This window comes from Triturus cristatus, chromosome 2_1, assembly GCF_964204655.1.
Source record: "Triturus cristatus chromosome 2_1, aTriCri1.1, whole genome shotgun sequence".
Classification (NCBI taxonomy): domain Eukaryota; kingdom Metazoa; phylum Chordata; class Amphibia; order Caudata; family Salamandridae; genus Triturus; species Triturus cristatus.
Genome location: NC_140581.1, coordinates 620,757,395 through 620,772,060, shown reverse-complemented (window position 1 = coordinate 620,772,060; position 14,666 = coordinate 620,757,395). Strand labels below are relative to the sequence as shown.

The following is a 14,666-nucleotide window of genomic DNA, read 5'->3' as shown; positions in this document are numbered from 1 at the left end:
TAAACCAATTTTTTTTATGTTTTTAGTCAATGATTTTGTATACATGTTTATGCTTTTATCAGGCATATTTGAGCATTTTTTGACCTTATCGACCTTCTGATGAGGAGTGGGTGTTAGATACACAACCTTTTACCAACATTTGTCCTACCATGCAAAGCATAACTGTTCTAGCACTGACCTTTTACCTAGATACATGCTGAAAAAATGTTGATCAGTTTCTTGGAAATTTATTATGCATGGGGATTCTCGGAAGAGTCCCTGCACATGACATAGGTAACAGCAGGAACATCTTCTATGTAAAATGTCATGGTCATCTTCAATCTAGGGTGAAAGAACAACTTTGCATAATTGTAGGTATTGTTCTAGGCTTATTTGCATGATCATACTCAACACATCGATTATGTAAGGAACCCCGAGGCTATCTTTATGGTATAAAAGACCCATACCAACACTAGATAGGTGGAGGAGAGCTTCACGCTGACACAAAATGCGGAGGTCCCGGCCTGCAGAAAGCTCCAGCACGCAGTGGTCTGACATTCCTTGCGGGGTGTCCAACTCGATACCAAGACGGGGTCCTTCATTTTCTCCCATCGGGTAATGGGGCTGGCTCTTTCCTAGGGATCCTTGGCTTTACACCCATATAACTGCTAGGAACACTTAGGTAGGGTTTGCATAGTAGGAGTACGCTTGATTACTGCCATGTATCAGTATGGCAGCATATATTTACTGTTTTAGCACCATGGAAGAATTCTCCCTTTTATCTACTCTGTTAATGTAATCTTATACATCGGTTTCTTTCTAATGATTGTCGCAGCAAACCAGTTTGACTATAGAATGACGCTGGTTCAATATATGCTTATTGAAAACATCCCCATTGTTTATTCTGTCTATCTCTCTGAGACCAAGTAAGCAAGAATGACTGAGTGAAAAGTAGTACACTGTTTCCACGATCCCTGAATGATCAAGGGTTGTCACGTTAAATATTTGCCAGAAACTATTCGCTCCTTGGTAAGGTTAGGGGGCTTATAATGGCACTGTGATCTAGCTGGTCTAAAGGCGAAGATATCCTTCAGGGGTGTCTGGAATCAGTCTGGACACCAATTCCTTAGTTTATGCTGTCCAAAGGCACAGATCCTTTGTATTATTAGGAACTATATGACAGTGTCTCTTGTACTATGAGGGAGACGGAGTAAGGCACTAAACATTTGAAGACTTGGTTCACATTCGCTTTTTCTTCTTTTGATGGATGTTGTACACTTCCGAGGTTGCCTTCTTCTCACTAGCCTTTTGCCCTGATCAGGAGTAAGGCTTGAAGGATGAAAGAAAGCCTGGGATAGCATCAAAGGGTGCCCACAGCAGAAGATAACCACTACTTCCCATAGCAACCATCATAAGTAAATGAAGGAAACAGACTAACCCGGACTAGCACATGGGGAGGGATACTGGTTCGACATTTTAGTGCAACAAGGAAGTGGAAAAATAAATGTATCAAATCTCACATTGCACCAGCAGAGCTCTCCAAGGTCAGTCACAGTGGGTGTAACTTAAGTGCTCTCTTTTCCATGGAGTTTGCATCACATTATTGCAACTTTACAACTGGTTGCTGCTGGAAATTTTTATCAGGTACGAGGAAAATGGTCTTGCAACAGTTGTCACAGTGTAACTCAAAACTTAAGAAGGGGTTGTAGTGGTGATCTTGAAAGAAGAGCAGGATAGTTCTTGGGATGGGTAATTCCAAGGCTCAGTGACGAAAGGGTACTTGGCACCACACTTAGTTTTCTCACAGTTTAAGAGAGCTCCTACCGATGGTAGCAGGCAGCACTGTCGTGAGCAGGAATAATGCCTGCAGAAGAGGTTTGTGGTCCAGCCAGTAGGTGGCTGTTAAACACAAGTTGAGAATTGGAAACAGCTAGCAAGCAAAAGCTTTTACATAGAGTACAAACAATGAGAGGAGTAAACATGTTATTTTGGTATGGTGGACATGTGAAACAGAGTAAGGCATTTTTTTCTTGAAATTCATTACAGTATTAACGGAGTATTTAGATTTTTTTTTATTTTGGTTGCTGGTCAGACAGTTTACAATGTCAATGCAGTTAATTACTGTGCACAATAAATACACTAAAATAATACAAAGATATTTGCATGCTAAAATTAAGTCGTATTTTTTTTAACATGAAATAGGCTAGCTTCATGGAATGTTGTAAAGATGCATTCAGTGTTCACTTTTAAAATTATTGTATCTTCCCAACAATAAAAAGAACACTGCTCACAAAGTCACCGATGAAATGTAGGAATTCAAAAAGCAGGAGTGTATTAAATATAGGTTGTATGTGTTATATATAGGATGTGTAAAGACACAAACAAATGAACCCTGCACTCGAAAATCACAAGGGAACTAACTGTTAGTGAAGGCAATTATACACCATGATATGAAAACATAAGAGTATAAAAGGACTGCTTCCCAAATGAAAAGAGAAAACGGTCATATTTTTGATTGTAGAAAAACTTTCGAATTTCATTGAACCAGACAAGCGCACACACGTGGAGGGAGATACCGATCCCATATTGCTACGTCAGGAGAGCCTAGTACAGTGCGTCTTGTGGATGCCTGGCTCCTTTTACTTATAGTTATGTGATACTTAAGAAAAATGATAAACCCCCTGAAGAAGTCCCAAGAGGGACGAAACGCGTTGGAAGTCTTGTCCAGTGTGCATCTGTATTTTAAAGAATTAAGTTTATGGATTAAAAGAATAAAAACAACGTTTTTCTACAATCAAAAATGACAGTTTTCTCTTTTCCTTTGGGAAGCAATCCTTTTACACTGTTATCTTTTCATATCATGGTGTATAATTGCCTTCACTAATATTTCACTTGTGTTTTTTGAGTGTAGGGTCATTTGTGTTTGTCTGTAGTGGCATGTATACCGCCTCTATGGGATGCATGTAGGTCACATCCCAGACCCAGTGCACCGATTTGTTATTAGGATATTGAGGCCACGACACGTTGTAACGTCTGGTGCTGGATTTTTATGCTCTAACCTTCTTTCTGTGCCTATAGGATGTGTAAAGATGAAGGCATTAGTGTTCTTCATTTCTGTATGCAATCTCTTTGAACTATTTAGCCCTTATGAGAACACCCCAATGCACTTCATGTGTTTATGAAAGCACTTTTCTCAATACTGATAAAGCAGTATAACAGTCATGGATTGCTACAGTGACATTGATATCCGCAGCAGATTCATCTCTTTTCTGGTCTACAGAAGCTTTACATTATAGTGTAATGTAATTTAAGAGTTTCGGAGACCGAATCATGATTCATTATATTACGAAAAGAAAACTATTTTGAGGTTTTCTAAGGGCAGGATTTAGTTATATAGCAACTGTGAATGAACAGATTGAATGTTGAAGTTCTGTGTTGCTCCATCACCTGAAAAACTCAACCAAGTTGCTTTACTGGGCGAAAACTAAGATGCTCTCAGATAAAAATCTTGACAAGTTATCCAGTATAGTTTCGTAGCTAAAGAAACAGGACATGCAGTTAGCATTTGCAGCCACTTATTACAAATCATGTGTAGCACAAGTAAAACGTGACAGAGCTACTACAGACCGCTCATCTACTTGGTTTTATTAAGGCAATAGGTACTATTTTTACAGAAGAACAGCATTATTATATAAATTCTGATCATGAGAAAATACCAAACTTTATATGCATACTGATTTTGTGGGTTAAAGACTTTGCTATACCAGCTGCAGAGAAAAAAACTTCTGACAGGTTTGCTTGACTCTTAACACTCCTATTCCAAAACAGCTTAACTCGAGAGGAGAGAAACGCACACCAGCTTTCCTATCCTTCAAAAGCTTCCTTTTGGAATTACTACGTTGCTTATTACAACGGTAGACGGATGATTCTCTAAGTGTTTAAAGGAACACACAAATGCATTTTTTGTTATGTTCACCTGTCCTAATGTTTGCTTAGGCTTGTGATAGTATTTGGCAAATGAAGGTCGTGCTCACTACTACAAAACGTTGGATGAATTCTAAAACCCCGAAAGGGCATTCGCTTTTAAGCAGCCTCCTTCTAAGCTGGAAATAATTAATAATATTCCGTTTTAATAAAATTATTGACGCTAGTAATTACTCTTTTTATGAATGGCTATTAGATCCTAGATATCTTGGCTCCAAGGCAACAACTGTACCTTAGCCAGAAACCCATGTTTGGAAAATAAATGTGGTGGTGCTGGGACCCAGATCAAACTATACTGGGTTCTAATAAAAGATAAAGCGATATGCTAAAACATGGTACCTGCTTTTCCAGTGAATGCCCGGAACTTATTCAATCTTCACAAGGAACTAATTAAAGTCAGATTACAGGGATGGGGAATTTAATGCTAGTCCATGATACAGGCTGCTTTAAAAAATCTACTGGTCATGTAAAGAAATCCACTTGTCCCTTTGCAGCCATGTAGTGCCGTGACAAATTATGGCAGGAATCTCATTACATAAGAGCTCTGATAGTCTCTCTGATTATACCAGGGCTCATACAGTAGCAGGGTTTGACAACAAACAGTTCCCTTATTTTGTCAATTTTTTGCTGATCTACATACTATGGAAAAAGGTAGCGAGCAGTAAAATACCGTTCCAGGTTTGGAAACCTACTAACTTGTATTCCCCAGCTGTTTTTTTTAATGTTTTCCCATTCTGAAAAGGTTGGAAATGTATTTAAGACAAGGGCAGAAGTAATAATTCTAAGGCTGGAAAAATAGGGGTCGGAGGGAAAGTGAACTTGTAAATGCTCAACAGAAGCAAATCCACACATGCATATTTCCTTGTGCTTAAATAAGGGCCACACATGTTCTAGGAGTACGATTTCCTGGTCTACTTCTGTAAATTCTTGAGAGTTCATGAAAGTTATAAATCTGTACTAGTGAAAGGATATATGCATGGGTGCCCTTTTGTGAATTTTTTAAAGAATTGGGCCCCTAATTAGTTTGGGTATTAGCCAAGACATTTTGCTTTTATTAAAATGCTCTCCTCTACCTATCTAGCAACTGGCTTCAGTGTGAGTGACGGCATTCTGCTCATTCACAATGAGCATATCGACACACAAAGTAATTTTTCTCAGAGCCAAGAGCTACTGTGGCAACGTGTGCTTTCCGAGACCAAAAATAATTCTGCTTTATGTTAATGTTTGTTAGAATGGTGAGGGCCCCGCAGCTCTTTCAACGATAACGTTTTACAAAAACCATATCAAACAAAGACACACGTTGACCAAACCAAAAGGTTGACCACCAATGTCAGCCTTATTTGGCTTTGTCAATGCTTGCTTATTTCCATTTTTCCCATAATCTTGAGGAAACTGGTTACACTGATTTTCCATTATGAATATTTTTGGGAAATACTAGCATGCTTCAACACATTTTAATATAAGATTCTTCAAAGAACTGGAACCAAAAAGTTCACAGTTTTGCAAAACACTTTTCCTAGTTGCATTTTTTGTTAACAGTTTATTTTGAAAGCGAAGAATCATCAATCTTACTTTCAAGCTTCTGCAAATATTTGCATCTAATCAGAGAGCATATATGGAGCATTATATGCAGCCTTATATTGTTAAACTTTGCAAACATTTGTACACATTTTGATTCTGGAACTATTGTTCAGTTAGACATTACATTTCCTTAGAACCCTCACCCTGATAATGAGAGCTTTGCATTAATGAACCATAAATACATGTTTGAACAGCATTAACAAATTATTATCATAACTACAGACAATGCCCTTCCTCGCCCATAAAGGCGGTACTGTAAACTGGTAGCAAAAGGGTTTGTGCTCCACGACATAATGCACACAAACATGAAAACGTTTTGCCCTTGACCGCAAACATTATGTCCTGAACATTGGGCTATAGGAATTGCACACTTCTGTGATCGACTTAACTATGGCAATCATGGTACTTTTTTCTGGTTTTTCTGGTTTTACTGTGTTCAGAGAATTATTTTCTGCCAGATAGAGAGTAAACTAGTGATTTAATATTGAAGGAAGTATTGTTTACCACCCAAGTGAATCCCTATAGTGCAAAAATAGTAAACCCAAAAATATAAAGGGGGTGGGGAGGGGAGGGTTGTACAGATGGAGAATCTAGTGAACCACTGCGCTGTATCTAGCACGTAAATAATTTACAACAAAGTAGGGCTTTGGGGACTGTGGGCCAACACCATGGTCTCTTGCAGGAATTTACACTTTCCTTTAATCTCGGCTGGGCATGGCCTAAAAGTGAAGCAGGTTAGAAATAATTAAGTCACTGACGAGAGTTTCTGGCAACACATGTAAAATCCCAATAAGGGGTGCGTATCATATACTAAATACCTGGGACAGTGAAAGAAAAAAGGTTGAGGTAGCAAGGATGTAAGAAAGACTTCCACTCAAAAGGTATATGGGGGGGAAACAAAAAAAACAGGAATAGTGAGACGCAAAGAAGGGGACAGAGATGGCTACAGTCAAGGGGTAGGCACACTAGTCTTATTCCAGTAGTACACCAATTCTGTAACTTTGGCGAGGGGGACAGTAAATGGTTTCCTTTGAGACTGCAGTGAGGACTGCATGTTCCACTTTTTATTTCCTCAGAAGAATATCTATTAGTGGTACATGGATACCACTAACACAATGTTAAAAAAATCTATATTTGGGGTGTCCACTTTTGAGGACAGAAGAAAACCAATCCCAAAAAAGTAGCCTAGTGTCAATTAGTAATCAACATACCTTCGTGGGTGATTGGCATCAAACAATGTGGTATCATCATCGTCGTCATCTTGCTCTAAAGGTGTTAGTTCCATGTTATCAATGTTGGTATTCAAAACACCATATCGCTTTGTCTTTTTGGCTCGCTTTCTAGTCCTAAAAAAATGTTTTAGAAGACAGGATATTGAAGATATTATATTTATTCTAGAATGCCATAATTCCAAAATATTTGTATTCACATATAAAAAGGACATTAAAGAGGTTTGTGATCATACAGGATGGTTGTTAAAAGTCAATAGTCCCACACAAATTGTTGAAGCTACTTCACACACATTGGGATTGAAAACAGTAACCGCACACAAAAAACAGTTCCAGGACCTCAAACCCAGCCAGTGTGTAGAGTCAAAGTGGTCTCTTTACCATGTGAAATATTTTAAGCGGTTTGCAATGCAGTTGAAAATAAAAGAGACAGAGTTATGAATATTGAAATAGCTTTATTTAACTACCTTTAGCAACAGTGACACAACCAGTCAAGGGTCTTAAAAATACCAGTTAATACAGACAACAGACATCCACAAATTGCACGAGATGAGGGATTATTATTGAAAGTGATTAAAGAAGAACATAGTATTATGTTTCGCAGACAGTGGATTTATCATTAATTTAGAAGAAAAGGCATGCAATATAAATCCAATCATACGACTCATTAATGTGATTGGAGGTGTAAGGAGACCGTATAGGTGACAAATGTAGATCCAGCGAGTGGGCACACTTGAGTTCTATGCATTGCACCTGCACTGTTTTGCTCACTCCCACTGAAACGCAAGTGTTGCACGTTCCTGAGTATATTTGAGGAGTGCACTCATAAATTTGAGTGCGTGACAAGTCCCTACCAATGTAACTTCATCAGATCCATAAGTGAGGTGAAGACCATATTTATGCACTATCATCATCATTAGAAAGGGTGGGTAATTAAGGCACGAGGAATTATCAGTAGCAGAAATTGATGCAGAGTATTGAGCAGAAGGAGATGATTTTGAAGACTGGTTCTCACAATGGGTGGAGGTGCATTACAGGCAAGACATGTAGGAGTGTTAAAGACGAGAAAAGAATTAGAGGATCAGAGGGGGGGTATAGTGACATAGCCTGGGTGTCATGGCCCTCATCAAGGATGGAAATGGGGCCTCTGGCCACTGTTTGAACTGGTGAGAAGTTGCTATGGTGCTTAGATTCCAGTCTCTGCAGCTCAGATTGTTTACCAGCCGGTTTACCCATATCGCCCAGTGAGTGAGTATCTTTGTGTGAGGTTACTGGGGCCTCTGACAGGGCATGTGAATTGACACATGGACAGAGCCAGCTCATCAGCCTTCAGTGAACCTAGCAAATGTGAGTCAGGGCAGGGCACAAATATATATTCCAATATCAACTAATCATGGTAGTGCAGGCATGTTTCAGTACACCGTGAAGCCTTTGTGGCCAACTATCATAATAACTGGTTATTAGCAGCACTGTAAGCCTGTCACAATAATTGCTATATAAATACGATATTACAGTTACTACCCAGCCATGGGTTACTGCAGGTTAACACTTAAAATATATGATACAATGTAAAATAACATAGCAAAACAGATACATTTGCCGAACCCACATTCGTTCCAAAGGGGTCTCTAGATGCTGTTGCCAGATGATGGGTACTTATTGTTACCAAACTCAGTGGTTTCTGTGTTATTGACTTCATGACAATGAACAACTGAGCAAATCTTGAACCTGTGAGCAGGTCCTGATGTATGTATCTCTGCAGGGAAAACATACATCAGTCCTCTGAGCCCACAGAACTGCAGGGTGCAAATGATTGTCATAGTCTGGAATTACAGTTTAGTGAGATTGCGATTTTTGGACAGGACCATAAATTATTTTGCTATTCAAAATCAGAACCTTTGACCACAAAATGACATTTTTAAATTCACCAAAGCCAATTCGTGATTGGGTAATGTTACCGAATCGCTAACTGGGTTTGGAAGGGGCATGTTAAAGGCGTCCCCTCCAAATACTGATTGCTTTAGAGGTGTATTATTGGTTTGCGACTTAATTCCAGTCGCAAAAGTAAAATTATTTACCGCCTGCTCAAAGGAGGTAGTAACATAGAAACAAAATATTGTGGAGGAACAAATGAAAAAACATTTCTATAGGGAAAAACAAATTAGTCCCCATCAATGAGTATTAAATCTCTGAACCTTTTTTCTTTTTTTTTGTGACTCAAATACCAACTGTAAAGTCAAAACACAGAAAACACACACACACACACACATGTATATGCACACATATACATTTACAAATCCTTCCTACCCATTCTTACTTAATACGATTGCTACACAAAAAATTCATTCAGAAAGCAATCCAGAAAAAGGAGGTAGTCCAGTACACACTAGAGAGGATAGATCAACCCTCCACATTAATCAAGAAGTGTATAATCAATTTTCCTATATATCAATGGTGGTCTGTGGGACTTTCTCGTGCTGTAGGGTCAACGCGTTTCAGCCAATTAATTTTGGGACTCATGAGGACAAGGACAAGGACTAAAGGAACACAACACCTTCAAAATAACATGTATATATCAATATCTTCTCTAGTGCATAATTCCAATATAAATACAAAAATAGTATACATGAAAAGTCAACCTCACTCATCTGGCCACCATTGGTGCATAACAAGCAACACCAACCACAGTAATATGTGAAAAAGGAAAGTGACATAACACCTATTTAAAAGAATGAACACTGAACGGTGTATCGTATGAATAGACAATTAATTACAGGCAAAGAACACACACCAGTGTATGTTCTGGAAATTTTAGCCACCAGTGTCTAATAGAGAAAGTGCAGTGTCCACTAACTCAGATAGAAAACCAAAACAAGTAAAGAACTATACCGCTTTTCTCGGGAAGATTCAAAACTCCATGTAAATACTATGGGAGAATATTCCTCTACAGTGTCTCACTAATGGCGCGAAGCCTGAAATAAAGAATAAACAAATTATTCTATGTATAAGATAGTTCATAGGAGGCCCAAAAAAAAAACAATAATCAATACAGGGACACACCTGTGCTACGGACCGTAACAATGCTGGTCTGAAATGACAGGGGACTGCAAATGGAAACGTCTATGCTGTGGAAGAAGTCTACAGAGGAACAACAAAGGAACGGAGCGGGGACAATGATTAAACGGAAGTCCTTTTTAGGTCTCGGCTAGCGAAGGCTGCGCTTGCGCAGTCTCGCTCGCGAGATTTAATGACTTGGAGAAGAGGGGCTTGAAACCGCCCCTCTTCTCCCCTGTTCTCCATTGGCTGGCCTATTGAATGCTGGCCAGCCATTGGAGAAGAGGTCCCGTCACTCAGATCAGGCCCTGTCCTTTTCGGATCGGGGGGCGTGTTTTTTAAAGAGAGTCTCATTCTCTCCTCCAGCCAATGGCTGGAGGAGAGAAAAGACAAACACGCCCCCGAATCCGAAAATGCCGCTGCCTTTCTCCGAGGCATTTCTTCTTGACCTCGGAGAAAGGCAGTGGTGTGCCTTTTGCTCGGCCTTGTTAAAAACATGAAACCCTACTTGTGACGTCTGATATGTCATTCTACTAATTCCAGAACACGTTACTGTCATTTTCTGATTGCCGCAGTCGGCGGTATTGAGTAGGATATGGCTGTAGTCCATAGGCGACAAAGGGGCGGGGCTGTGACGAGACAAGAGCCACGCATTATTTTACTCTCAAGCGTCTCTTCCGCCAAAGTGTGTGTACAAAAGTGTGTTTTTATTATGCTGTGATGTCACGCGCATACCGTCAAAGATGAAACAAAGAAACGGTGTGGGAGCAAGGCGCGTACGGCACCGTCGATCATGTTAAAGTCAGGCAGTTTCGTTCAATTCTAAGGAGAGGATCGACTGAAACTGCATGACCTTAAAATGGCAGACATTTACTCTCGAGACCCTTGCATGGGTAACCACGCTCCCCCCTCCCCGCAATTAGAGAGTTTCCCGTTTCTGAGGTATGCTAGCACGCGTCGACCGCGTGGGGTGGCGTGCGAGAGTCCTGATTGGTAAAAAGTAGTGCCTTGTTGGAGAACCCGTTTGTCATTGGTTGCATTGAAGAAGGCGCGACATAGGCGCGCGCTCTTTCTGCACTAGGGAAAGGGATAGTCTTGGGTGTCATATGTTTTTGGAATTTAAGACTGATGCCTGGTGGTGTGTCATTCATTTTGCATGGCGACGCAGGTGCGGCTTCTCAGAGAGCCTAACAATCCAGTGAGTTTAGGGGAATTTTCTAGAGTTGGCCTGGAGGGAGGCTAGCTAGGGTGAACGGAAATGAAACTATTTCTGAAGTGACTAAAAATCCATGCCAGAAGTTAATTTTACTGACACATCTGACTCACAAAGTTATGAAATGGATGTTCGTCACAAGTGCAAGTCAAAATAGGTTTATGTTCTTAGGTTTGCAAAATAGATTTAAGTATCGACCAATAATAATCCACTTGCAGCTGGGCTTACGTAAGGATTTACAAACAAGCATTTACAATGCAACGGTCTCGGCATTGTTAAAGTTAGAGCTATTGGCATTGCTCATGACAATGCCGTTTCTTTAAATGTTTTAAAAACAAAAACATAAACAAAAATAATGTCATGAGCAATGCCAATAGCTCTAACTTTACCAATAGCTCTAACTTTACCAATGCCGAGACCATTGCATTGTAAATGCTTGTTTGCTCCTCCCATGTGTTGAGAATTACAAGGAAAGGGACACTAAAGATTATATCCACTCACCCAAACAATCGGGGTAAATCTATTTACAGCCGCTCTCCCTGAACTGCTGCAGTGGAGTGGCGTACACAAAGCAAAGTAACAGCCAGGTGACTAAAACTTTGACGGAGACCTAGGTGCCGGGAATCCGGTCACATGATGCAAATGGACGTCGGCAGGCGTGCTATTTAGTACTGCGCCCTCAAGGAACTAAAAACAAAGAGGACTGCAAGGACATACTGCTTCCATTTGGAGTATACGTACGAAGTGGCAAGGAAAGACTGCAGTCGCTGGATAAAAAGACTGGGACCTAAAACTACTCGGTCATGCACTAATAACACCAGGGAATAATAAATAAAATGCTTGAAAAAGAAACTTAAGGAAAGTTAAACCATCACCCGTCATGTCACCCAAGGCAGGCAATCAAAGCAAATAGAGTAGAATGAATCAAGTTAAAAAACATATTCACACTGGTCATCAAACAAAACATAATATAATGAAGTTTCTTCTCACGTATACACAGACGTAAAACAAATTGTTATGGTATTCCTTAAGGTTCTATACTAAATACACTGTACATTGTATGTATTCTGGACTCAGTGTAAAAAACAAATTGTATGTACAAGGTGAAGTGTTCAGGCCAATCATAAGTTCATTCCATCAATAAAAATCAGTAAGCTAAAATACGCAACAGAACCATGTATCCAAGATGGTAAAATGCAAAATGTAAAAAACTAGTAGATGTAAAAAAACAAATCATCAGGGTACAGTAGAAATCATCTTCTCCCAACACCAGTCATATCAAAGCCCTCATTTCATCGTGATCATTAAGGCCATGTGCAGCTGTACGATATTTTTCAATCATTCTAGCTTCTAGTTTGTTCAAAGTGATCTGCACATTGACTTTATCGGTATTCTGTAGTGCAATCAAAACAGACCACTGGATATACACTTTCTGAATGCTTCAGATGTTATACCAGTGGCGCTCCCTGTGCGTTACATTTCAGTGTGGATGTATATTGCAAAATACGTGTCTTTACTGGTTGAATGGTTTGTACTATGTAAAACATTTCACAAGGATATTTTAAACAATAGATCACATTTTTAGTATTGCAATTCAAAAAATTGTTATGAACATGTTTTTGGCCATTAATCACGATGAGTTTAGAATCACTGGTCATTTGGCAGGCCGCACAGTTATTACATTTAAAATGACCGACCAACGGAGGAAGCCAGAGCATTCCTCTCCGTTTGAAACTATACATAATTTTGTACTATTACCTACTGCTGGTCGCCAGTAGGTAGTTATAGTTAGGACCTTGTTTCCAGGAAGAACGTTTTTTTTTTTTGCTAAGAACTTTGGCGCTGCCTTACGAATCTTCACGAAATTTTGTGTCTTTTCCAGAAAGACACCAGGTGAGCCAAAAATCTCAGGAGAGGTGAATTTTAGTTATGCACGGGGGTGCCTACGAAGCAAAACCCGCAGCCCCGGGGACCACCAACTCCCCGTCAATTGAGATATCTGTAAGATCACTGACCATGCAATGAGTGATGTAATATGTGACGTCATAAGCAGTGCATTGCAGAGGCGCAAGCCACAGTTAGCTCAGGTAACTATAACAGCTGAATTTCATTGGATTTGTGCAAGTGAAATCTGAGCCCAACGTGAATTTCTAAGTTTTTTTTTGCAATTCTATTTCTCAACTATAACGTCCACGTAACCTTTGTTTTAAGTGAATATATATATATATATATATTTATTTTCACAAAAAAAAATGTTATAGGAACGTTATAGTTAGGAAATAGAATTTAAAAGAAGGAGATACATTTATATTAGCAAGGAGAACAAATATTACTAGGGGCTAATGTAAAGTTAATATAGACTTTTTTAGGAATGATTTTAAATCCTTCAGAAATTATTTTGTAGGCAAGTTTCAGAGTTGCCTACAGCATGCACTAAGTTTTTGCTTCAAGTTTTTTAGTTAACCTCCATATTCCTTCTGTTACTGGTGAAGACTGTCTCTGAACGGACTTATTAATTGCCAACCTCATTTTTTCAGACCTCCGGATCATTTTGACAATTTGCATTAGTAAGTAATGGTCTTCTTAGACGTGACCATATACTGAACTATATCACACATCATTTATGTAAATTTAGATCTGAACAAACAAATCCCATTTCTTCCCACTTTTAGAGGCGCCTGCTTAAGCTCAATATACTTTTGTCCAGGTGATCATATTTCAAACCACTATCAGTCGAATTGCCATCAACGATATGGCCAGTTGGCCTTTTTTGATTGCATCTAGCAATTTGGTTTGTATATTTACGATTCACTCAATATAACACTGATGAAAAATGTTTTGTATGGACCATTGCTCCTCTTACATCATACACCCATTTCTAGCTCTCATGATTTTCCACACTGATCACTACACAGACTCCAGTTAGTCCAGAAAGCAGCGGCATGCCTAATAAGGAGTCCCCCACTGCCTTCTAATTTGAGACGAGCACTGACTCCCAATACAGCGCATTACATTTAAAATCTCAGACTGTGGCCTTCAGAGCCTTCCAGGGTGGTAAGGTCCCACGATACTTGCTAAATGAACTGTCTCCATATTCCCAAGAGAGGGTACTCCGATCCAACAGCTGATTCCCATAGATCTCTAGATTTCTGAAGTCCCACCGTTCGAACCGACGGGTTGAGTCTTTGACAATCTTCAAAAAGCATCTTAAGCCTACGTTCTTTTTTATGCCAGTTGGTCTGTACTGTTTGCTTAAGAGCCAGGATGCTTCTTTTACAGCAGCTGTGTACTTTATCCAGTGTTGATTGATTTTCTGATTTTTGTTATACGGCTATTGTAATCCTTTCACTGTTTTGGTTTCTGTTGCCAAATGGTTGTTACTGTACATTCAGTGCTTGACTGATCAATGACGGTTTAACAACACCATGAGCAACCATTGTCAGAGGCGAATATGATTTCAGGGGCCTGTCTGAAATCTTAAGCCCTACCAGAGAGGGACTGTCGAGGAAGAATGAAACAAAAACATAATTACTTTACAAAAGCAATGAAAATGTGTGGGGAAGACAGGTTTTGAGCATTTGCTCCTTTGCCTTAGGTGCAATATCTGTGCTTAGGGCTAAAAATGT

General features: G+C 39.5%; 1 protein-coding gene across 1 annotated transcript in view; it reads right to left on the bottom strand.

Annotated features, from left to right (window-relative positions):
* FAM174A (family with sequence similarity 174 member A) overlaps positions 1-14,666 on the bottom strand; it is a 68,880-nt gene that overhangs the window by 9,364 nt on the left and 44,850 nt on the right. The window contains exon 2 of the mRNA XM_085632553.1: positions 6,756-6,890. Within this exon, the coding sequence (XP_085488679.1) occupies positions 6,756-6,890 (135 nt within the window). The remainder of the gene's footprint in view (positions 1-6,755; positions 6,891-14,666) is intronic.